General features: G+C 53.2%; 2 protein-coding genes across 3 annotated transcripts; both read left to right on the forward strand.

Annotated features, from left to right (window-relative positions):
• The first annotated feature begins 2,305 nt into the window (after positions 1-2,305).
• MAPK3 (mitogen-activated protein kinase 3) lies at positions 2,306-11,496 on the forward strand. The gene is given in 10 exon segments (XM_010387370.2): positions 2,306-2,575; positions 3,602-3,784; positions 7,061-7,250; positions 7,434-7,442; positions 7,444-7,551; positions 7,813-7,927; positions 8,312-8,443; positions 8,594-8,703; positions 8,799-8,953; positions 10,894-11,496. Coding segments are annotated over 9 exon segments (1,140 nt in total). The 5' UTR covers positions 2,306-2,405; the 3' UTR covers positions 8,922-8,953; positions 10,894-11,496.
• Positions 11,497-11,678: 182 nt separating this feature from the next.
• Positions 11,679-20,202, forward strand: GDPD3 (glycerophosphodiester phosphodiesterase domain containing 3). 2 transcript variants are annotated; one of them, XM_010387383.2, is made up of 10 exons: positions 11,679-12,291; positions 12,567-12,609; positions 12,851-12,986; positions 13,077-13,122; positions 13,223-13,341; positions 13,424-13,513; positions 14,124-14,257; positions 16,594-16,653; positions 16,762-16,813; positions 20,001-20,202. In XM_010387383.2, the coding sequence occupies exons 1-10, from the start codon at positions 12,153-12,155 to the stop codon at positions 20,136-20,138; spliced, it is 957 nt and encodes a 318-aa protein (XP_010385685.2). In that variant the 5' UTR covers positions 11,679-12,152; the 3' UTR covers positions 20,139-20,202. The 2 variants fall into 2 exon arrangements, with proteins under 2 accessions (XP_010385685.2, XP_030780773.1); XM_030924913.1 differs by having other exon boundaries at positions 12,153-12,702.
• Positions 20,203-23,065: the final 2,863 nt, after the last annotated feature.

Here is a 23,065-nt window from a genome sequence, read left to right on the forward strand (position 1 = left end):
CAAAGTGCTGGGATTACAAGCTTGAGCCACTGTGCCCGGCCGGCCTGTTTATTTATTGTTTTAGAGATAGGGTATCAATATTATTAAAAGAGAGAGAGGAAAAAAAAAGAGAGACAGGGTCTCACTCTGTCACCCTGGCTGGAGTGCAGTGGTGCAATCATAGCTCACTGAAGCCTCAAATTCCTGGGCTCAAGTGATCCTCCTGCCTCAGCCTCCCAAACAAAGCACTGGGAGTGAGTCACTGCACTGGGGCCTAAATTGATTTATATATTTTGTCTCTTCAATAGCTTGGAGTGTGTATTTTATCTCTTCAATAGATTGGAGGCCTCCACCAAGAAGCCAGTAGGTAATTTGCCCAAGGTAACACAGGGTAAATAAGTGACAAGGATGGGATTCTTTTTTTCTTCTTTTTCTTATTCTTCATTATTAAACTTGAACAAATATCAGATTCTATCCCAGGCAATCAGGCTCTGGGGAGTTCTTTCTCTTAAGTACAGATTCATACTATACAGTAATCCTTTATCAGCCACAGTACCTAGTTCAGAGCTTTGCACACAGTGCCATGCAATGCTTTATCAAATGAATAACTAAAAAAACTCATCGATCTAATTAGCACCTCTTGAACCTTCCCTGACCTATGGGCCACTGGGAATCAGAAACTCAGTCTCATTAATCTGAGTGAGACTGCCTGGCTGTGGATCTAATTATGAGCAATTTCAGAATCATAATTACTGTTCCATTTTGTCTCTTGATCTGTAATGCATCCAAGGACCTACTCCCAGCTTCTCAGGGAAAAAAAAAAAAAACCCACTACATGATTGCTTACTGAAGGTTGGGAGCTGTGTGTTTTTGTGAAGCTTCCAGCTCACATCTTTGCTGTGAAATGAGGGGGATGGACTGGATGATCTCCAAGGGCCCTTTCTTCAGTTGTAACAGTCTGAGATGGACAGGTGTGATCCCAGAGCTTTGGGAGGCCGAGGTGGGAGGATTCTGTGAAGTCGGTAGCTTCAGACCAGCCTGGACAACATAGCAAGACCCAGTATCTACCAAAAAAAATTGTATTTTCTTTTTTTGAGATGGAGTCTCACTCTGTCACCCAGGCTGGAGTGCAGTGGTGCAATCTTGGCTCACTGCAACCTCCACCTCCCGGGTTCAAGCAATTCTCCTGCCTCAGCCTCCTGAAGAGCTGGGATTACAGGCGCCCACCACCATGCCCAACTAAGTTTTGTATTTTTAGTAGCGACAGGGCTTCACCATGTTGGTCAGGCTGGTCTCCAACTCGTGTCCTCAAGTGATCCGCCCTCCTCAGCCTCCCGAAGTGCTGGGATTACAGGCGTGAGCCACAGTGCCCAGTCCCCCAATTTTTTTTTTTTTTTTTTTTTTTTTTGAGACGGAGTCTGGCTCTGTAGCCCGGGCTGGAGTGCAGTGGCCGGATCTCAGCTCACTGCAAGCTCCGCCTCCCAGGTTTACGCCATTCTCCTGCCTCAACCTCCCGAGTGGCTGGGACTACAGGCGCCCGCCACATCGCCCGGCTAGTTTTTTGCATTTTTTTTAGTACAGACGGAGTTTCACCCTGTTAGCCAGGATGGTCTCGATCTCCTGACCTCGTGATCCACCCGTCTCAGCCTCCCAAAGTGCTGGGATTACAGGCTTGGGCCACCGCGCCCGGCCCAATTTTTTTTTTTTTAATTAGCAGGGCGTGGTGGTGCGCAATCATAGTCCCAGCTCTTTGCGAGGCTGAGGTGGGAGGATCACTTGACCCCAAGGAGGTTGAGAATGCAGTAAGTAAATATTGCACCACTGCACTGCAGCCTGGACGACAGAGTGAGACTCTGTCTCTAAAATAAAATAAAAACAGTCTAGGATTCTGAAAGGCATGGAATTAAAAAGAACCTCTGTCAGAAGACATCATTTTGAGTTTCAGCTCTGTCATTACTAGTGACCTTACCCAAGTTAGTTAGCCCAACTCTCAGATTCCCCATCTGTAAAATCTGATTCATTTATTAGAACAGTTTTTTTAACCTAGGGTAATCTCGGGCCCAGGTTCTGGTGGGCTGCCGCACACATTGGCTGGGTGGCTCTGGTAGGTCACGCCCTAGCCGCTTCGCCTTCGAGAGGAGGGTGAGGACAGTCTCCGAGGCGGCGCTGCCGAGCCTCCCGGTGACTTGGTGACCGCGGAGCCAGCAGAGACCCGGGGCTGCAGCACCTGTGGCGAGAAGGGCGGGCGCGCGCGCGGGGTGGGTCACGTGACGGCTCCAGGCCCGCGCGGGGCCGGGGGCGCGCGGGGCCGGGGCAGGGGCGGGGCCTGGAGCGCGCGGCCCTGCGGGTGACAGGCGGGCGGGAAGGGGCGGGGCCTCGGGCGGGGCCGCCGGGGGGAGGAGGGCGGCGGGAGGGGAGGAGTGGAGATGGCGGCGGCGGCGGCTCAGGGGGGCGGGGGTGGGGAGCCCCGGAGAGCCGAGGGGGTCGGCCCGGGGGTCCCGGGGGAGGTGGAGATGGTGAAAGGGCAGCCGTTCGACGTGGGCCCGCGCTACACGCAGCTGCAGTACATCGGCGAGGGCGCGTACGGCATGGTCAGGTGAGGGGGCGTTCCGGGGGAGGGGGCGCCCTCAGGGGAGGGGGCTTCACAGGAGAGGAGGGGGAGGCGCCGAGCGCTTTCCGGTACGTGGAGACGCGGAGCTTCCCGAGGAGGCAGGGGACTCGGGATGATCGGGAGCGTCCCAGGGAGGGTACCCCTGAGTGCTTTCTAGGGGAGAGGGCGCTGCCTGCGTCCTTAGGGGAGGGGGCTTGGAGGCTTTGAGTCCACCCTTCTGTAATGACGGGAGGGGCATCTGAATGCATTTCGGGGCCCGCGGGGACCCTAGTGACACGGGGCGAGGCCCAGAGGATGAGTACTCTCGGGGAGGCGACATCCTTAGTGAAGAGGCAGTGGAGGGCCCGTTTTGGGGGAAAGGATGTCTTGGATTCCCCCTGTGAGGCAGTGCCAGGGAGCCTGGGGTAGACGAGCTGAGATCAGGGTGGGGCAGGGCTTTGGCCCCCCCCACCACCACCACCAGGTGCCCAAAGAGAGATGAGGGGGCCAGGAGTGCCACCTGCATGTTTTGGGAGGGGTCTGTGAGTGCCCCCGGCGCAACCGTGTGCTCTGGGACAGCCCTGCTGCCCGCTTCCCTCACCCTAGGACCCGCCCCTGCCCTGTCCATTCTCTCCTGCCCCTCCCCTGGCTGCCGTTTTTCCCAGTATTTGCTCCATCGTGTGCCCCCAGCATCTGCACCCCCGGACCTGTCTTGAGTTAAGGAACCTTTCCTGGCAATGGGGGCGAAGGGTTCAGGGCCAGTAGAATGGAAGGGGATTGAGGAGAGGGGAAGTCAGAGAGCGGTCAGTCTCTTCCTCTGTTTGTAAAGTCACCGAAGGGCCGCCTGGCTGGTCCCCAGCTTTCTCTCTGGAGATCCCAGCCCTACACAGCAGGAAGGAACCAGCATTGTTTATGATTTGACCAGAGCCAGCTCCTGCTCTCTCCCCTCCCTGCCAAGGCCTGGGTGGGGCCACCAGGCCCGGACTCCCCCTTTGTAAGGCCACAGCAGCAGCCTCTCTCCGGTCCCCTCAGCTCGGCCTATGACCACGTGCGCAAGACTCGCGTGGCCATCAAGAAGATCAGCCCCTTCGAGCATCAGACCTACTGCCAGCGCACGCTCCGGGAGATCCAGATCCTGCTGCGCTTCCGCCATGAGAATGTCATCGGCATCCGAGACATTCTGCGGGCGTCCACCCTGGAAGCCATGAGGGATGTGTATCCTTCACCTTGCCCAGTCGGCTGGTCATACACAGCCTCGGAGCTGGGCTGGGGACCCGTTGCTTGCTTTCTGTTTCCATCTTACCCACCACCCTCCAAAACAAACCCAGTAAAATAAACTTTCCTGCAGAGGAGAAGCCACAGTGTAACAGGACTTGGAGGCCTCTGATGAACCCAGGCCTGCGGCAGCAGGGCAATATGGCCTTGAGCAAGTCAGGTCTCTGCTCTGTGCCCCAAGGGGGAGGGCTAGGCAGGATGGTCTCTATGGGAGTGTTGTCTTCTGACATCGGCAGTTCCGAGACATGACCCAGCTTCTGCCCACAGTCACTTCTTGCTAACAAATGGATGATTCTTTCCTCTCTTTCCTCCTTCCCCAGACTGGAAGGGAGACAGGGAGAAAGCAAACTGTCGGCTGGGCAGGGTGGCTTATGCCTGTAATCCCAGCACTTTGGGAGGCTGAGGTGGGCAGATTACCTGAGGCCAGGAGTTAGAGACCAACCTGGCCAACATGGTTAAACCCTATCTCTACTAAAAGTACAAAAAAATTAGCAGGGCGTGGTGGCACATGCCTGTAATCCCAGCTACTTGGGAGGCAGAGGCAGGAGAATCACTTGAACCCAGGAGGTTGAGGTTGCAGTGAGCCAAGATCGTGCCACTGCCCTCCAGCCTGGGTGACAGAGCGAGACTCTGTCTCAAAACAAAACAAAAACAAAAACCTGCCTTTCTTGAGGTCCTACTGTGTGTCAGGTACTGTACATGCCCAATGCTTTTTTTATTTTTTCTCTATTACACCTCCCAACTACCCTATGAGATGGGCTTTTCAGCTTCATTTCAAAGATGAGGAGAGGGTGCAATGGCTTACGTCTGTAGTTCCAACACCTTAGAGGCCAAGACCAGAGGATCAGTGGAGGCTGGGAGTTCAAGAGCAGCCTGGGCAGCATAGTGAGACCCCATCTCTACAAAAAATTTAAAAATTATCCAGCTTTGGTGGTGCATGACTATAGTCCCAGCTACTCGGGATGCTGAGGCAGGAGGATGGCTTGAGCACAGGAGTTCAAGGCTGCAATGAGCTATGATCGTGCTACTGCACTCCAGCCTGGGGGACAGAGCGTGGCCCTGTCTCAAAAAAAAAAAAAAAAAAGATGAAGAAGCTGAGGCCCAGAAAACCTAAAATCAAGTGTTTCTGTTGCTGTCTCCTCCTCCCCTCCCCCAGATGGGAACTTGTCCTTCTTAGGACTTCTCACTCAGAGCCACACCCTACTCACCTGTGGACTTGCACCTTGCCCAGGGAGGGACAGCCCAGCCTTTGTTGTCCTCCCCTGATACTGCTTTCCTAGTTTGCTGTCCACTTCCTGTCTGGCTCTCCTTAGCAACTTGTGACACCTGTCACCTCTTCCCTGCCCCACCCACCCACTCTTGGTCCCAGCCCTCCACCCAAGAGCGGGGATTTGTACTGCGGTGTCTGCAGCCCCCACCACAAACTGTGGACAGGAAATCTCCGTGCTTACCACCATCTCGCTGTGTGATCTGAAGCAAGTCACTGTGTCTCGCTGGGCCTCCCCAGCTCTAAAACAGCAGGGCTGGTCCACATATTCTCTGAAGACCCTTTCAAGGCAGATTCTTGTTTTCTTTTTTTTTTTTTTTTTGAGATGGAGTCTCCCTCTGTCACCCAGGCTGGAGTGCAGTGGCTGGATCTCAGCTCACGGCAACCTCCACCTCCCAGGTTCAAGCTATTCTCCTGCCTCAGCCTTCCAAGTAGCTGGGACTACAGGCACCCGCCACCACGCCCAGATAATTTTTGTATTTTCAGTAGAGACGCGGTTTCGCCCTGTTGGTCAGGCTGGCCTTGAACCCCTGACCTTAGGTCTTCAACCCACCTCGGCCTCCCGAAGTGCTGGGATTACAGGTATGAGCCATCGCACCTGGCCTCAAGGCAGATTCTAAAAGACAGCCCTGACTTATTTTTCCAGAGACAAGCCAAACGGCATTTGTGGATTTATTTATTTATTTATGCATAAGCTTTGTTTTATCTTCAAATAGAAAAAGACATTTTACTCCTCCATCTTCTGAGGTATGGCCAAGCACTCTTTGAGTGGGAGTGTGCTATTGGGAGTGTCTCCTCATTTTTCTTGCACAAACTATTCCCATAAGGCAGGCATTTATTTTTAAGCAAACATTTATTGCATGCCAGATGGTGTTCATACATTATCTCATTTAACTCCCTCAACAGCCATGTGACTCAGGCATTGATATTAGTAATAATAGTTCATGTTTGCCTAGCACTCACAACTTGCCTAGCACTGGGCTGACAGTTTTACATGCGCCATCTCATCTAGTCTTCACAACCACCCTCAAAAGAACCATTATTTCATGGCTCGCACCTGTAATTTCCAGCACTTTGGGAGGCCCAGGTGGAAGGAACACTTGAACCCATGAGTTCAAGACCTGCGTGGGCAACATAGCAAGAGCCCATCTCCACAAAAAGAAAACAAACAAACAAACAAACAAAAACATTATTTCCCCTACATACCAGATGAGAAAGTTGAGGCACAGACAGGTTGAGATCCTAAAGCCAGTAAGTAGAGAGGAGATTTCAGACATCCATGGGTTAAGTCCAGAGTTGCTGCTCTTTTTGTAGTTTTCTTTTTTTAATTAATTAATTTATTTATTTTTGAAATAGAGTCTCACTCTGTCATCCAGGCTGGAGTACAGTGACATGATCTCGGCTCACTACAACATCTGCTTCCTGGGTTCAAGTGATTCTCGTGTCGCAGCCTCCCGAGTAGCTGGGCTTACAGACACGTGCCACCGTGCCCAGTTAATTTTGGTATTACTAGTAGAGACAGGGTTTTGCCATGTTGCCCAGGCTGGTGGTCTCAAACTTCTGGCCTCAAGCGATCCTCCCGCCTCAGCCTCCCAAAGTGCTGGGATTACAGGCGTGACCCACCACTCCTGGCCCAAGTTGCTGCTCTTAACTGTGAAGTTCTCCTGCCTCCCACAGTTTATTATTATCCCTGTTTCCCTGGTAGGGAAACTGAGGCCACAGAAGTGAAGCCCCTTGCTCAGGATCAGCAACTGTGACACGACAGAGGTTCAGAGCCTTGCCACTGGGTAACGGCAGCAGCTTGCCCAGGTGGTGGTGCAGGTTGGCAGATCTATTGAGTCCCAGGGCCCTGTCTGGAGGAGATGTGCAGCCTCGCCTTCAGAGCCTGTTTTCCTTAACCGAGTGCCTCCCGCTGCCCCCTCCCTGGGGGTCTCCGGAACCATCCTCAGCTACATTGTGCAGGACCTGATGGAGACTGACCTGTATAAGTTGCTGAAAAGCCAGCAACTGAGCAATGACCACATCTGCTACTTCCTCTACCAGATCCTGCGGGGCCTCAAGTACATCCACTCCGCCAATGTGCTCCACCGGGATCTAAAGCCCTCCAACCTGCTCATCAATACCACCTGCGACCTTAAGGTCAGAGGGTTGGGCACCTGTCCCCTCCTCCCCCAGGGTCTGGGGCTTCCAGGTGACCAGTAGAAGCCTTGGGCAGGAGAACATTGCAAGCAAGGGGAACAGTGGAGGCAAAGACAAGGGGGCGTGACTGCTTAAGCTGCAGAGGCCTTGAGCACCGAGCTTAGCAGCTTGGTCTGATTCCAGATTTGCGATTTTCGGCCTGGCCCGGATTGCCGATCCTGAGCATGACCACACTGGCTTCCTGACGGAGTATGTGGCTACACGCTGGTACCGGGCCCCAGAGATCATGCTGAACTCCAAGGTAGGAGGGGCTGCCCACTCCTGAAGGGAAGGGACCAGGTCCCAGGAAGCCCTGGAGCTACCTCTGAGCCAGACACTGACCCCCATGACACAGGAATTCCACCCTCTGGGCCTTGGGCTCTGCAAGGAAGCTGAGTATTGAGCCCTCCAGGCCTCTGCCTTCTGCCTGGTGTTGGATCTAACTTGGAGATGGTGGCTTGGTGTAGAAACAGGACCCTGTTGAGGCTGGCCCAGGAGCCCACCACTTCCTCCTCTCTCCCAGGGCTATACCAAGTCCATCGACATCTGGTCTGTGGGCTGCATTCTGGCTGAGATGCTCTCTAACCGGCCCATCTTCCCTGGCAAGCACTACCTGGATCAGCTCAACCACATTCTGGGTGAGGGAGGCCCGGCTGGCTGAGTGGGGGATGATTAGCTTTTCCAAGGTGAGATTTCTTGAGAGTCCAAGTCAGGGATACCACCACGTGTGGGGCGCCTCCAGCATCTCATGGTATCTCAATGAGGTATAGATATTATCCCCATTGGATAGATGGGAAAAGCAAGTCTAAGTCCCACACCTAAGGAGGCACCAGACCTAGGATTTGAGCCTCGGTCTGCCTGAATCCAGCCCCCTTGCTCTGCATCACCATGCTAATGACTAGGAGGTAACTGAGGGATTGGCATGAGTTGCTGGGCTGGGGGGTCTTGTTCTTGCCTTGTTGCCTGTTCTGTTCCCAGAAAGAAGGAGGTGATCATTTACCAAGTCACCTCCTTATCCACAGGCATCCTGGGCTCCCCATCCCAGGAGGACCTGAATTGTATCATCAACATGAAGGCCCGAAACTACCTACAGTCTCTGCCCTCCAAGACCAAGGTGGCTTGGGCCAAGCTTTTCCCCAAGTCAGACTCCAAAGGTTTGAGAGACATGAGGGCGGGTGTGGGATAAACCCTGGGTGCCATGGAGGGTGCGGGAGCCCAGCAGCGGCTGGAGGAGACAGGCAAAGTGATGCTTCTGGGAGCTTCTTCAGTCTTCCCTGTGACCCCTGACTCCTGCCCTTCCATAGCCCTTGACCTGCTGGACCGGATGTTAACCTTTAACCCCAATAAACGGATCACAGTGGAGGAAGCGCTGGCTCACCCCTACCTGGAGCAGTACTATGACCCGACGGATGAGGTGGGCCAGTCCCCAGCAGCAGTAGGGCCGGGGGCAGGGGGGTAAGTAGGCATCCCCCATGCCAGGCCTGAGCCTTGCTGTCTCTGCCACCCCAGCCAGTGGCCGAGGAGCCCTTCACCTTCGCCATGGAGCTGGATGACCTACCTAAGGAGCGGCTGAAGGAGCTCATCTTCCAGGAGACAGCACGCTTCCAGCCCGGAGCGCTAGAGGCCCCCTAACCCAGACAGACATCCCTGCACCCTGGGGCCTGGTGAGTGTCCCCATGGCCCGCACATAGATACCAAATACCTATATCTATATCTATCTATATCTGTATCTCTATCTATATCGATATCTATATCTGTATCTATACATGCCTCCATACAGCAGCAAGCTTACCCTGCACCCATGCTCGGTGTGTCTGGTGACAACAGAAGTGCCCGGGGGCTGGGTGCAGTGGCTCATGCCTGGAATCCCAGCACTTTGGGAGACTGAGACTGAGATGAGTGGATCACCTGAGGGTCAGGAGTTTGAGACCAGCCTGGCCAGCATGGCGAAATCCCATCTATACTAAAAATACAAAAATTACCCAGGCACAGTGGGTCACTCCGGTAATCCCAGCACTTTGGGAGGCTGAGGCGAGTGGATCACCTGAAGTCAGGGGTTCGAGACCAGCCTGGCCAACGTGGTGAAACCCTGTCTCTACTAAAAATACTAAAATTAGCCGGGTGTGTAGGCATGTGATTCTAGTCCTGGCTACTCAGGAGGCTGTGGTGGGAAGATTGCTTGAACCCGGGAGGCGGAGGTTGCACCACTGTACTCCAGCCTGGGCAACAGTGAGACTCTGTCTCAAAAAAAAAAGGGGGCCAGGCACAGTGGCTCACATCTGTAATCCCAGCACTTTGGGAGGCCAAGGTCGGTGGATCACGAGGTCAAGAGTTCGAGACCAGCCTGGCCAACATTGTGAAACCCCGTCTCTACTAAGAATACAAAAATTAGCCAGGTGTGGTGGCGTGTGCCTGTAATCTCAGCTACTTGGGAGGCTGAGGCAGGAGAATTGCTTGAACCCAGGAGGCAGAGGTTGCAGTGAGTCGAGATCACACCACTGCACTCCAGCCTGGACTATAGAGCAAGACTCCATCTCAAAAAAAAAAAAAAAAAAAAAAAAGCCCAAGTGCTGCCCAGACTCATGGCCCACCCAGTCCTCCAGCCCCAAATGTCTCCACCTGTCAACACCCTGCATCCTCCAGCCCCAGCAGCCATTCTAATCTCCTTCTGAGAACAGAACTGGTAAAGAGGCAAGAAGTCACTGAGGGCCCCTGTCACCCAGGTGAGGACCCGAGCCAGGCTTCGGCTCTGGGTGTGGCAGAAGCAGGTGGGGCCATGATTGCTTTGGGAGGGGCCCAGCAGCACCCAGCCTGACCCAGATTGGCAGGCCTCCTCACACCTGCTGCCAGATCAGCAGTTCACATAGCTGTGGGGACCCTGCTGGGCCTGCCCCCACCCACACTGCCTCCTTGCCTCCTCTGGTCTCTTCCTGTCTTCAGCCAGGTGTGGCCTAATAGGAAGAAGGCATGCATACCTGGGCTCAAACTCCAGCTGTGCCACTTAGTAAGTGCTGTGTGATATTGGGCAAGGCACCTCACCTCTCTGCGCCTCAGTTTCCTGGAATCAGTTCTATTTATCTTTTTTTTGTTTTTGTTTTTTTGAGACAGTGTCTCACTCTGTCGCCCAGGCTGAGTGCAGTGGCGCAATCATAGCTCACTGCAGCCTCACACTCCTGGGGCGCAAGGGATCCTCCCAGCTGGCTGGACGAGCCATTGCAACTGGCTAATTTTTTTTTTTTTTTTGTAGAGTTGGGGTCTTGCTGTGTTGCCCAGGCTAGTCTCAAACTCCTGGGCTCAAGTGACCCACCCACTTCGACTTCTCAAAGTGCTGGGATTACAGGTGTGAGCCGCTGCGCCTGGCCGAGACAGTTCTAATAATGAAAGCATAAAACCCTAAGCATTGTTCTAAGAGGTTTACATGTCTTAATTCCTTTAATCTTACAGCAGTACCTCCAGCTAGGTACTATTATTATCTCCATTTACAGATAAGGAAACTGAGACCCAGCCTATCCAGCTGTGAGGGTGAGAGACGTTCAGGTCAGGGCTTCCGCGGGTCTGCCTGGGGTATGCTAATGACTCCTTTTCTGTCTGCTTCTCTCTTTAGGACCTGCCTCCTGCCTGCCCCTCTCCGCCAGACTGTTAGAAAATGGACACTGTGCCGAGCCCAGACCTTGGCAGCCCAGACCAGGGTGGAGCATGGGCCTGGCCACCTCTCTCCTTTGCTGAGGCCTCCAGCTTTAGGCAGGCCAAGGCCTCCTCCTCCCCAGCTGCCCTTCCTACAGGACCTCGGGCGCTCAGGTGGCCCCAGTTCAATCTCCCACTGCTGCTGCTGCACCCTTACCTTCTCTAGTGTCCCAGTCTCTGGCAGTTCTGGAATGGAGGGGCTCTGGCTGCCCTGACCTGCTGAGGGGCAGGGGTGGAGGGTGGGGGGCGCTGAGTAGGGACTCAGGGCCAGGCCTGCCCCCCTCATCTCATTTAAACCCCACCCTATCTTCCCTGAAGGAACATTCCTTAGTCTCAAGGGCTAGCATCCCCAAGGAGCTGGGCTGGGCTGAATCCCCTCCCCGTCAAAGCTGTCACTTCGAGTGCCCTCGCTGCTTCTGTGTGTGGTGAGCAGAAGTGGAGCTGGGGGGCGTGGAGAGCCCGGCGCCCCTGCCACCTCCCTGACCCGTCTAATATATAAATATAGAGATGTGTCTATGGCTGACCCTGGCTCTGTCTGTGTTTGCGACGCCTCCGCCCTGCCCCGTGCAGCTCTGAGGACGGACTCCTGCAGCCCAGCTGCTGCTTGACTTGGGCTTTCTGGGGCCTGGTGCCCTTCACTCCCAGCTGCCCAGGGTTGGGGACGGGGCTCTGGAGAGCTCCAGACTCCTAGAAAGAAGGGGGTCAATTTTCCCCTTAGTCACTGTCCTGTCCCCTCACTAATGGCTTCCTGTCTAACTGGCTGGGGGTGATTCAGGAGCACCCTACACACCCCTGGATCCTCTGAAACTGCAAGGGGTAGGTATGTTAGATGTGCTGGCTACAAGCACCAGTGGGAGGGAGAGGTCCCAACAGTCCTGGGTGGTTTTTACTCCCCCGATGTGGCCCAGGACAGGGGGCTGCTGGGGTCTGGGAAGGGCTTGGGGATATGAGGGCCAGGGCTGCTTGCCTCATCTGATACTACCCCGGCTTCATCTGATACTACCTCAGCTTCAGCCGAACCCTGCAGCCTGGCTCCAAGCCAGCCCAGTGGCCGGCTCAGCAGGTCCCACGGGCGTGGCAGTGGCCAGTAGTAGAGCCGGCCCACACCGGCTAGGCAGGCAGCACAGTCCCACGGACGGCTGAGTGTGCGGCTGCGGGAGCTTCTGTGGGAGTACAGACATGAGCCTTTCGCTATACTATGCCCTCCCTGCCCTGGGCAGCTATGCCATGCTCTCCATCTTCTTCCTGCGCTGGCCTCACCTGCTGCACACACCCCGGGCTCCCACCTTCCGCGTCCGCCTGGCGGCCCACCGAGGAGGTGAGCTGGGTGGGGGTGAGAACAGGCGCCAAAGTGGACAGCAGAGAAGGGTAGGTCCAAGGGCGCGTGCTAGAAACAGGGCAGGGACCAAGAGAGAAGGAGAGCAAGGTGGCAGGGCAGGGTGTGGACAAGGAAGAAGAGGCTGGTGCAGCCTGGGCTGGCTGGGGAGGTAAGGCCAGAGGGAGGATGGAGCCCAGAGAAGGAATGTGGGTGATGAGGTCGGGCCAGGCCCCTGGACCCCAAGCCCCAGGGGCCCACTCCAGTGTCCCCCACAGGATCTGGAGAGCTGCTGGAAAGCACCATGGAGGCCATGGAGAAGTGAGTGTATCTGCCCCTGCCCAGGCTGCCATGTGAGGATGTGCAGGTCGTGCACTGCATCACAGCAAGGGACACCATTCACTTCCTAACAGGGTGACTGGCGCCCCCTGGAGGTGGCCTGCACATCCCGCTGTAAACTCTGCTCTCACGTTCTCCGCCACCTCCCCACCACCATGTCCATCATCCCAGTCCCCTGCTCCCCAATCCCCCGCCGCCCCGCAGCTAACCTTTGCCCCCACAGCTCCATGGCCCAGCGCTCGGACCTCCTGGAGCTCGACTGTCAGCTGACACGGGACAAAGTGGTGGTGGTGTCACATGATGAGAACCTGTACCGCCAGTCGGGCCTGAACAGGGATGTGGGCAGCTTGGACTTCGAGGTGGGCACTGCCCTGACACCCCAACCCCCCACCCTGAGAGTCGCCATGCCCAATGCAGGCCTCTAGTGACATCCTTCCTGTCCTCCCCAGGACCTGCCCCTCTACAAGGAGGAGCTGGAGGTTTACTTCTCTCCAGGTGAGAGCAAGGGCTTCAAGCCCTGTCTGGGCCATGCCTGCCTTCCCTGGACCCCCGCTTTGGCTTTCCTCTCTGACCCCTCTTCCCACACCACCCCCAGGCCACTTTGCTCACGGGTCAGACCGGCGCATGGTTCGTCTGGAGGACCTGTTCCAGAGGTTTCCAAGGACACCCATGAGTGTAGAGATCAAAGGGAATAATGAAGAGCTCATCCATGAGGTGGTGCTGCAGGCAGGGCTAGGGCGGCCACCGGGGGTGGGAGAGAGGCCTGGCTCTCTATCACCTCCTTCTCTCCTCCCAGATAGCAGGCTTGGTGAGACGCTATGACCGTAATGAAATCACCATCTGGGCCTCAGAGAACCGCTCAGTCATGAAGAAATGCAAGGCTGCCGTGAGTTCCCCCGTACCCGATCCCCTTCGTCCTCCAGGGGCCCCTCCTCCTGGGAGCTGGAGCCCACCCAGCATGGGGACCCAAGCTAGAGGGGTCTGGGAGAGTTTCCAGTGGTGTGGTGGTGGCAATGAAAAGGGTGTGAACTCAGGCCTCGAACACAGGGCCAAGATGTGACTTTTGTTTTTTTTCTTTTTTGAGACATGGTCTCTCTCTGTTGCCCAGGCTGCAGTGCAGTGGTACAACCTCGGCTCACTGCAACCTCTGCCTCCCGGGTTCAAGTGATTCTCGTGCCTCAGCCTCCCGAGTAGCTGGGATTACAGGCGCCCACCACCACACCCAGCTAATTTTTGTATTTTTAGTACAGATGGGGTTTCATCATGTTAGTCGGGCTGGTCTTGAACTCCTGATCTAATGTGATCCACCCGCCTCAACCTCCCAAAGTGCTGAGGTTACAGGCGTGAGTCACCACACCCAGCCCCAGGATGTGACTTGGATCCTGCAGGTAGTAGGGCTTCTGGAATGCCCACCACAGCTCCTCTGCAGCTCATGCCTCCTCTCTGCTTCCCCAGAGCAGACAGATTCTTTCTCTTATCTCTCCTTGCCTCCCCAGAACCCCGAGATGCCCCTGTCCTTCACGATAAGCCGAGGATTCTGGGTGCTGCTTTCCTACTACCTGGGGCTGCTGCCCTTCATCCCGATCCCTGAGAAGTTCTTCTTCTGCTTCCTGCCCAACATCATCAACAGGTACCACTGGGGGGCGGACCTCAAAAACTGCTCCACTGCTTAGGGTCCCCGTGGAGAAGGAGCCCGGATCTTCCCAGCTCCCCGGCTCCCCTCAGAGATAACCCCCCAAGGTCCTTTAAGGACAGTGGTTCTTACCCAGCATTCATGAATACTAAGGGAACTATGAACACCGTGAAATTCTGTGCAAATGTGGAGTTTTAGGAGGGCTCATTTATCCATCTCAGTCCATCTAGCATATTTTATTGAACATCTACTCTGTCCCAGATGCAGTTATAATGTGTAAATAAGACCAATGAGGGTGGGAGGAGGTCCTCGATGAGCTTACAGTCTGGCTGGGAAGACATTTGTTCATTAATTAAAGCATGGCTGTCTCAGACCCTCAGCAGGAAAAGGCAAGTCAGTGTTCTGCAGGAAGGCAGTGGTTAACAAAGTAACATCTGGGGAAAGGATCACGAATTTGGATACTTCCCTGGCACTTAAGCCGGTCCCTCCCTTTGCTTTAATTTTTTTTTTTTTTTTTTGAGACAGGCTTGCTCAGGCTGGAATGCAGTGGCCAGATCATGACTCACTGCAGCCTTGGATCCTCCTGCCTCAGCCTCCTGAGTAGCTGGGAGTATAGGCTTGCATCACTGCACCTGGCTAATTGTTAAATTATTTGTAGAGACAAGGTCTCACTATGTTGCCCAGGCTGCTCTTGAACTCAGCTCAAGCGAGCCTCCGCCTTGGTCTCCCAAAGTGCTGGGATTATAGACCTGAGCCCCCGGGCCCGGTCTCCCTTTGCTTTCTGACAGCTTCTCTGTGGTAGTCCCAGAGCTCTCTGCTCCCCTCTATTGTCCAAAAGGAAGTCCCACTCAGCCCCCACAATCCCTTGCTGCAAAGAGATCATTCAATGATATTTGTGTACCACCTTTTTATACAGGACTTTTTTTTTTTTTTTTTTTTTTTGAGAAGGAGTCTCGCTGTGTCGCCCAGGCTGCAGTGCAGTGGCGCGATCTTGGCTCACTGCAAGCTCCACCTCCCGGGTTCATGCCATTCTCCTGCCTCAGCCTCCAAAGTAGCTGGGATACAGGCACCTGCCACCACACCTGGATAATTTGTTTGTATTTTTAGTAGAGACGGGGTTTCACCATATTAGCCAGGATGGTCTCAATCTCCTGACCTCGTGATCTGCCTGCCTCTGGCTCCCAAAGTGCTGGGATTACAGGCATGAGCCACCACGCCCGGCCTTATACAAGATTTATAAAGCGTTTTCACATCTTTTGGGTTGACTTTTACCTTGCAGCACCCCCAGGAGGTATAGGAATCATGACTCCCATGGTACCCTGGAGAATCTGAGGCCCAGAGAGGTTCTGTGATTTGCCCAAGGACACACAGCTGGAAGTCCAAAGCTTAGGTTTTCCCTGGGTCTGACTCCAAAGCCTGCCCTAGGACACTACAAAGGGCCTCTAAAGTCACCCCTGGAGTGGGATAATTAGGGGCCGTCCCACTAAGTGCTGTCTGGTCTCAAGAAGCTGGCCAGTGGGCACAGTGGCTCACGAGGTTTTGGTTTTTGTTTTTGAGAAGGAGTCTCGCTCTGTGGCCCAGGATGGAGTGCAGTAGTGCGATCTCGGCTCACTGAAACCTCCGCCTCCTGGGTTCAAGCAAATCTCCTGCCTCAGCCTCCCAAGCGGCTGGGATTACAGGCGTGCCACCACGCCCGGCTAATTTTTGTATTTTTAGTAGAGATGGGGTTTCGCCATATTGGCCACGCTTGTCTCCTCTCTCCTCAGCCTCTCAAAGTGCTTGGATTACAGGTGTGAGCCACTACACTTGGCCGGCTCACACTTATTATCCTGGCACTTTGGGAGGCTAAAGCGGGAGGATTGCTTGAGTCCAGGAGTTCAAGACCAGTCTGGGCAACATAGTGAGACATGTCTCTACAAAAAAATTTTATTTACATTTATTTATTATCTTAATAATAAATAAATAAGAAACTGGCCAGGCCCAACCAGGAAGACCTCCAGCCTGGGTGTCCAGCTTTGGAACCAAACCAGGTCCTGGCCCCAGCCCCACCACTGCTCTGCTTGGGGCCTGGCAAGTCCCTTCAGTTCTCTAAGGCCTAGACTCCTTATCTGTTGAATGGTGGCTGGAGGACCACACCTTCAAAGCGTGGAGGTCAGAGTAGGCTCTCTGAACGATCGGTGAATTGTTCACTGGGGCAACTACAAAGGTTATTCTGGGGGATTCTGGGGGGTTGGAGGGCAGCACTACCCTGGTTGGGGGGGTACTACCACCCTGCCCCACCTCTGGGACAGGGGAGACCCTAGGGGCTAACCCCCACTTCCTTCTCTCTGCAGGACCTATTTCCCATTTTCCTGCTCTTGCCTGAACCAGCTGTCGGCTGTGGTTTCGAAATGGTGAGGTGGGCAAGACAGCTGGGTGGAGTGTCCCCATAGAGACCTACTGCTGCCCGTCTCCCGGGTCCCCTCTCATCATCACCTCCCATGTCCCCACCCCACCCCCAGGCTGATCATGAGGAAGAGTCTGATCCGACACTTGGAGGAGCGAGGGGTGCAGGTGAGGCCTTGACCACCACTCCCACTGTACACGGACTTGGCAGCAGGGTTCCAGTCCCACTCTGCTGCGAACTAGCTGCATCGTTCTGGCAGGTGACCTCACCTGAGTCTCAGTTTCTTCATCCCTAAAATGGGAAAATGGTATATTTAACTCTCTGGATACACACACACACACACACAATTTTCTTCTTCCTTTTTTTTTTTTTTTTGTGACAAGAGTCTCACTCTGTCGCCCAGGCTAGAGTGCAGTGATGCAATCTCGGCTCACTGCAACCTCCGCCTCCCAGGTTCAAGCGATACTCCTGCTTCAGCCTCCCGAGTAGCTGGGACTACAGGCGCCTGCCACCACGCTTGGCTAATTTCTGTGTTTTTAGTAGAGATGGGGTTTCACCATGTTGACCAGGCTGGTCTAGAGCTCCTGGCCTCAAGTGAGCCGCCTGCCTCAGCCTCCCAAAGTGCTGGGATTACAGGTGTGAGCCTGTACAGGTGCCACACCTGGCTACACACATATTTTCCTAACCTGACATTGCCAACTTATGGATATGTAACTAGTACTTATTAAGGGCTTGATAAATGTTAGCCATTATGATGACAACAATGATGTATCATGATCCCTGATGAGAGGGGCTGGGAAAAGATGAGAGATGGGAGAAACCAGGCCCAGCCCAACCCCTCTCCCCTGAGCACTGGCTTCAACCAGATCATTTAATTAGTAAATGATCCTTGAGAATGTTCCAGGCACTGTGGTACTAGGGGTGGGAGCTTCCCATCAAGGGTACAGGGAAGAAATGCTGTAGGCAGAGGCTGGGCACAGTGGCTCCTGCCTGTAATCCCATCACTTTGAGAGGCCAAGGTGGGAGGATCACTTGAGCCCAGGAGTTTAAGACCAGCCTGGGCAACATACCGAGACCCTCGTCTCTACAAAAAATTTAAAAATTAGCCAAGCACAGTTGTTTGCACCTGTAGTCCCAGCCACTCAGGAGGCTGAGATGGGAGGATCACCTGAGCACAGGGTTTTGAGGCTGCAGTGAGCTGTAATCAGAATCACGCCACTGCACTCCACACTCCAGCCTGGGAGAGATAGCCAGACTGTCTCGAAAGACAGAGAGGAGAGAGTGCAAACAACTAGAGAGAGGGAGAGAGAGAAGGAGAGGGAGGGAAAAAGGAAAGGAAAAGGGAAATGAAAAAAAATGCAGAGGCCGGGTGCAGTGGCTCATGCCTGCAATCCCAGCACTTTGGGAGGCCGAGGCCAGCGGATCAACTAAGGTCAGGAGTTCGAGACCACCCTGGCCAACATGGTGAACCCTCATCTCTACTAAAAATGTAAATGTTAGCCAGGTATGATGGCGGGAGCCTGTAATCCCAGCTCTACTCGGGAGGCTGAAGCACGAGAATCGCTTGAACCCAGGAGCTGGAGGTTGCAGTGAACCGAGATCACGCCACTGCACTCCAGCCTAGGCAACAGAGCAAAACTGTCTCAAAAATAAATAAATAAATAAAATATTAACTGGGCATGTGGTACATGCCTGTAGTCCCAACTAGTTAGGAGGCTGAGGTGGGAGGATCGCTTGAGCCCAGGAGGTCAAGGCTGCAGTGGGCTGTGATTACACCGCTGCACTCCAGTGTTGGCAATACAGAGAGACCTCGTCTCATCTGTATTTTTAATAAAATAAAAAATTCCCATCTCCACCTACCTCAGTGCTTACTAGAACAAGCAGGGAAGTGGCAGAGCTGCAGAAGCTGGGGCAGGTGGCGGTGGAACGGGGGCGCTGGGAGAGGGTGGTGCTGGTAAGTGGTCAACAACCAGCTCTCAGAGAGGAACAAATGAAAGCCCTGATTTGAACATTAATTTTCCTGGTTTAAATACTCCTACCTTGGCCAGTTTCAGGCTGCCGACTTGAAGCCACCAAATGCAGAATGGGAAGAGCTGCCTGTTGGCACCCCATCATGTAGTTCCATCTCACAGCCTCAACAGACTTAATCACTTCAAGGACACAGTAATAGGAAATTGATTAGGAAGAAATATGCTTTGAGTATTTATTGCTGGTTTTTTGTTTGTTTTGGGTTTTTTTTTTTTTTTTTTTGAGCAGAATCTTGCTCTGTTGCCCAGGCTAGAGTGCAATGGCGCGATCTCAGCTCACTGCAACCTCCACCTCTTGAGTTCAAGCAATTCTTCTGCCCTGGCCTCCTGAGTAGCTGCGATTACAGGCGCCCACCACCACGCCCAGATAATTTTTGTATTTTTAGTAGAGATGGGGTTTCACCATGTTGGCCAGGCTGGTCTCGAACTCCTGACCTTAGTTGATCCACCTGCCTCAGCCTCCCAAAGTGCTGGGATTATAGGCATGAGCCACCATGCCTGGCCGCTGTTGTTTTAATAATTTATTTAGGGCCGGGCACGGTGGCTCACACCTGTAATCCCAGCACTTTGGGAGGCTGAGGCAGGCGGATGACGAGGTCAGGAGATCGAGACCATCCTGGCTAACACGGTGAAACCCCATCTCTACTAAAAATACAAAAATTAGCCAGGCGTGGTGGTGGGCGTCTGTAGTCCCAGCTATTTGGGAGGCTGAGACAGAAGAATGGCGTGAACCTGGGAGGCGGAGCTTGCAGTGAGCCAAGTTCAAGCCACTGTACTCCAGCTTGGGTGACAGAGTAAGACTCCTACTCAAAAAAAAAAAAAAAAATTATTTAATTGTCAGTTTATATAATTTATTTATTTATGTTTTTGAGACGAGGTCTTGTTCTGTCACCCAGGGTGGAGTACAGTGGCGCAACCATAGCTCACTATAGCCTCAGAGTCCTGGGCTCAAGCAATTCTTTCACCTCAGTCTTCCAAGTAGCTGGTAGCACAGGCGCACACCACCACACCGGGCTAATTTTTAAAAAGTATTTTGTAGAGATGAGGTCTCACTTGCTGATCTTAGACACCTGACCTCAACTCCTGCCTCGGCGTCCCAAAGTGTTGAGATTAGAGGCGTGGACCACTGTATCTAGGCTATGATTTAATTTTTAATAATGGCTGGGTTTAATAACCACTTTGCAAAATTCCTGAGAATTTAACAATCAGCCCCAGCCTACTGCTGCTGGGGAGTCTCCATAGAGGAGGAGGTGGGTCCCCACTGTCTGGATGTAAAATTTTTCAGAATCTACAAGCTCCTGACCTTAGTTGATCCCTCCCTGCTCAGGTGGTCTTTTGGTGCCTTAATGAAGAGTCAGATTTTGAAGCAGCCTTCAGTGTGGGAGCCACTGGCGTCATGACAGATTATCCCACAGCCCTGCGGCACTACCTGGACAACCGTGGACCAGCCGCCCAGACCTCCTAAGTCCAGAGGACTCACACTCTCCTGTTTCTCTTCCTGAAAAATAAAGATTTGCCTTTCGATCACATCACATTGTTGTGCTGAGGGTGGGGAGTACAGGGGTGGGTCCTGAAGATGTGAAGATGGCAGCTTAGGAGGGAACAGGCCAGCCATGAGACTGGAGCCTGGGGCCCTCAGAAGTCTGACCCACTGGTTCCACTACATTCCTCTCTGTCGTGCCACACCCTGCCCCAGCCTGGCCTCCACTCTCCTCAGGAATGTCCCCTCACGGCCAACCCAGGTGTCCTGGCCCCCAGCCACTTGACAGCGACAGATAATGGTTCCATTTTCCTGAGGCCATCAACAGCCCAGGCACAGGGCAGGGGACTTACCTCTTCCATGCCTTGCCCTGTGAGCTTCCTTCTCGGGCTGCAGAGGATGGGCCTGGGTGGGACAGGTGCGTTCACCCAGCCCCTCTGCTGCCTCCGCCATTCCAACCTTCTCCTCCCAGGTCTCCTTCTCCAGAAGCTCCCAGAACACCTCTACCATCTCCAGCCCCAGGGCCATATTCACTGAATGAACCACACATTCACATTTCACAGATACTTACTGAGCACCTCCTCTAGACCAGGCCAGGCCCACTGCAGTGAGCAACACAAGCTTAAGAACTACAGACACGTGTTGAAACAGACATGCCCTGAGATCAGACCTAACCCAGCCTGGAGCACAGGGGTGTTGGAAACAAGTGCTCCGTGTAGTCAAGAAAAACCAGCACTGAGACAGAAGATTTCCCAGCAAGGCATCTTTACTTCAGAACGGTGCCGCCTGCGCTGCTTGTAATCCCAAGAGCACCCTAAACAAAAGAGAGAAGCGGTTTTTAACTCTAACACAGTTCCTGTTTTTCTGTGTCCTTTCCCCATTGGCCCGGGATGGACCGCACAATCTGAGCTGATCCCGCCTGGCTAAGGTTTAAACTTTCCCAAACAGGGTAGACTGGCGAAAAAGAAGAAAAACGGGGAGAATCTGTTTACAGCTTATGACCAAGAAGTTGAGTCTTTGAAGAGCTTAGCTGTCCCAACAATTTCCTCTCTTCTGTTTGATACTTCTTCCTCTTCAAAAATTTTTAACAGAATTTGGCTTCATTCTTGATTATCCAGGAGAAAGAGCTTGTCTGAGTATGAAGGGAGAGAAGCAAGGGGGGCTTTAGTGAGGGCTGTTTCTATGAGCCTTTGAGTTAACCCACCATACAAGGTATGATGCGACAGCCCACAAGTAACAATTGCAAGAGAGGTAAAGATAGAAGCCAGGAGTCCTTTCCATTTTCCAAACTACTTTTCCATGAGACCCATAAAAGGGTTATCTATTCCAGAATTTTCAGCTAATTCATTTGCCAGGGTGGTAAGGCCTCGTAAAGCTTTTGTGATGGTCCCATAGGCAGCTGTATTATTAGGGATAAAAGTACAACATTAGACTCAGATCATGACACAGACTCTGCCTTTTTCTGCCAGTATCATGTCAAGGGCTAGCCTATTTTCCCAGGCCATCTGGCTGGTGGGGCCTAATTGTTCAGCTATTCCCTTGATGGCATCCCTGGTATAATTGATGAATCGCTACTCATGGTAGTATATATCCAGTCTACATTTTTATTTATAGCAGACCACCAGAACAAAACAGACTCTAACCCAGCGGCTATTTGGTTTCGAGCTTTAAATTCACTTGGTAACTCCCATGGGACCCTGCTACTGTCTACGTAACCATGGGGGTCAAAGGACCCATGAGGGGCTTCTCTTTTTCTTCGGGTTACTTGCTTCCTGTCTGGTTGATGAAATGCCAAGGTGAAAGGGATGGCCAATTGGATTAGAGCAAAAGTGCCAGTCCAGTTGCTTGGCAGCGTACCCAGTAACAGTCCTCCACAAAACCACCATACGTCTGCTCAGGGGTAGACAAGGGCCGACTGATCGGTTAGCTCTTGAAAAGGTTTAGACTCCCATTAGATTTCCAGGGAGTGTCAATTTGTCCCCCTGTCGTGAGAGACACAAGGTAAAATTGGCATTGAGAGCTGAAAGTTGAATGGTCCTTAGGGGCTGACCCACAGGGCTCCTGATCTTTGGGAAACGTAGTGAAAGAGTGGTGCACGTCTTGTTTTCCCAGGCCGTGGTGCTGGAAGAGAGCTACCATACAGTCCATGCCTGGTTGGTTGGCCCATCCGAGTGGAAAGGGGACAATCTGGGTTTGTGGCCTGCCTGCTGCACAAGCGTAACAGTCGCTTTTATTCAGGGTGTGAACAGAATATTTAATCCATTCCAGCCAGGCATTTGCATCTTGATACCCGGTCTCAATGGCTAGGGTTTGCTTTATGTCCTTGACCTCTACTATAGCTACTTTGGTTTTGTCATTGGGTAAGAGGTGAGGAATGGTTTGATTTGGTGGGCTTGGGGAAGGGGAAACGGTAGGAGGTAGAGAAGGGTGAACAAAACATATTTCAAAGAAGCCTATAGGGTCCCTTCCAGTAACATCAGCTCCTAAGCCATAGAAGCAACCTAGAGTGGAGTTAGGGTCGGCGGAGGTAGGGGTAGTAATAGAGGTAAGTACTGGGTTGCACTGGTTGGATTGGCAATTATAGGAGTGGTTCCCTTGATAAAGTGGAGGCTGTTTCCTTCGGGTTTATTAGTTTTTTGCACACTTAGGTAACTATCCGCCACCTGCCTAGTGAGGGTATAGATTCCTATATACCCATAGGCTTTGAGGACTGTGTCACACATAGCTTGGTGACCCCAGTGAGTTCCTTGAAGCTGTGACAATATTTCCCTCATAAGAGGTTTAGACAGCATTTCCCTCCCGTCTGGTAATACCCACCTTCCCTCTGAGCTTTCCTTAGCTCCTATTCTTTTTAACTTTTCTTGGTCTGCGTTGGAGAAGATGGGGATTGCGACTGGAGGGGAAGGCAAGGG

This window comes from Rhinopithecus roxellana, chromosome 20 (assembly GCF_007565055.1).
Source record: "Rhinopithecus roxellana isolate Shanxi Qingling chromosome 20, ASM756505v1, whole genome shotgun sequence".
NCBI lineage: Eukaryota > Metazoa > Chordata > Mammalia > Primates > Cercopithecidae > Rhinopithecus > Rhinopithecus roxellana.

What these genes read in the sequence shown, in the direction of transcription:
- GDPD3 (XM_010387383.2), top strand. Translation starts at nt 12,153, where the DNA reads ATGAGCCTTTCGCTATACTATGCCCTCCCTGCCCTGGGCAGCTATGCC. An exon ending in ACCATGGAGGCCATGGAGAA is followed by an intron (nt 12,610 to 12,850) that starts GTGAGTGTATCT and finishes TTGCCCCCACAG; the next exon opens with CTCCATGGCCCAGCGCTCGG. An exon ending in TGGAGGAGCGAGGGGTGCAG is followed by an intron (nt 16,814 to 20,000) that starts GTGAGGCCTTGA and finishes CTCCCTGCTCAG; the next exon opens with GTGGTCTTTTGGTGCCTTAA.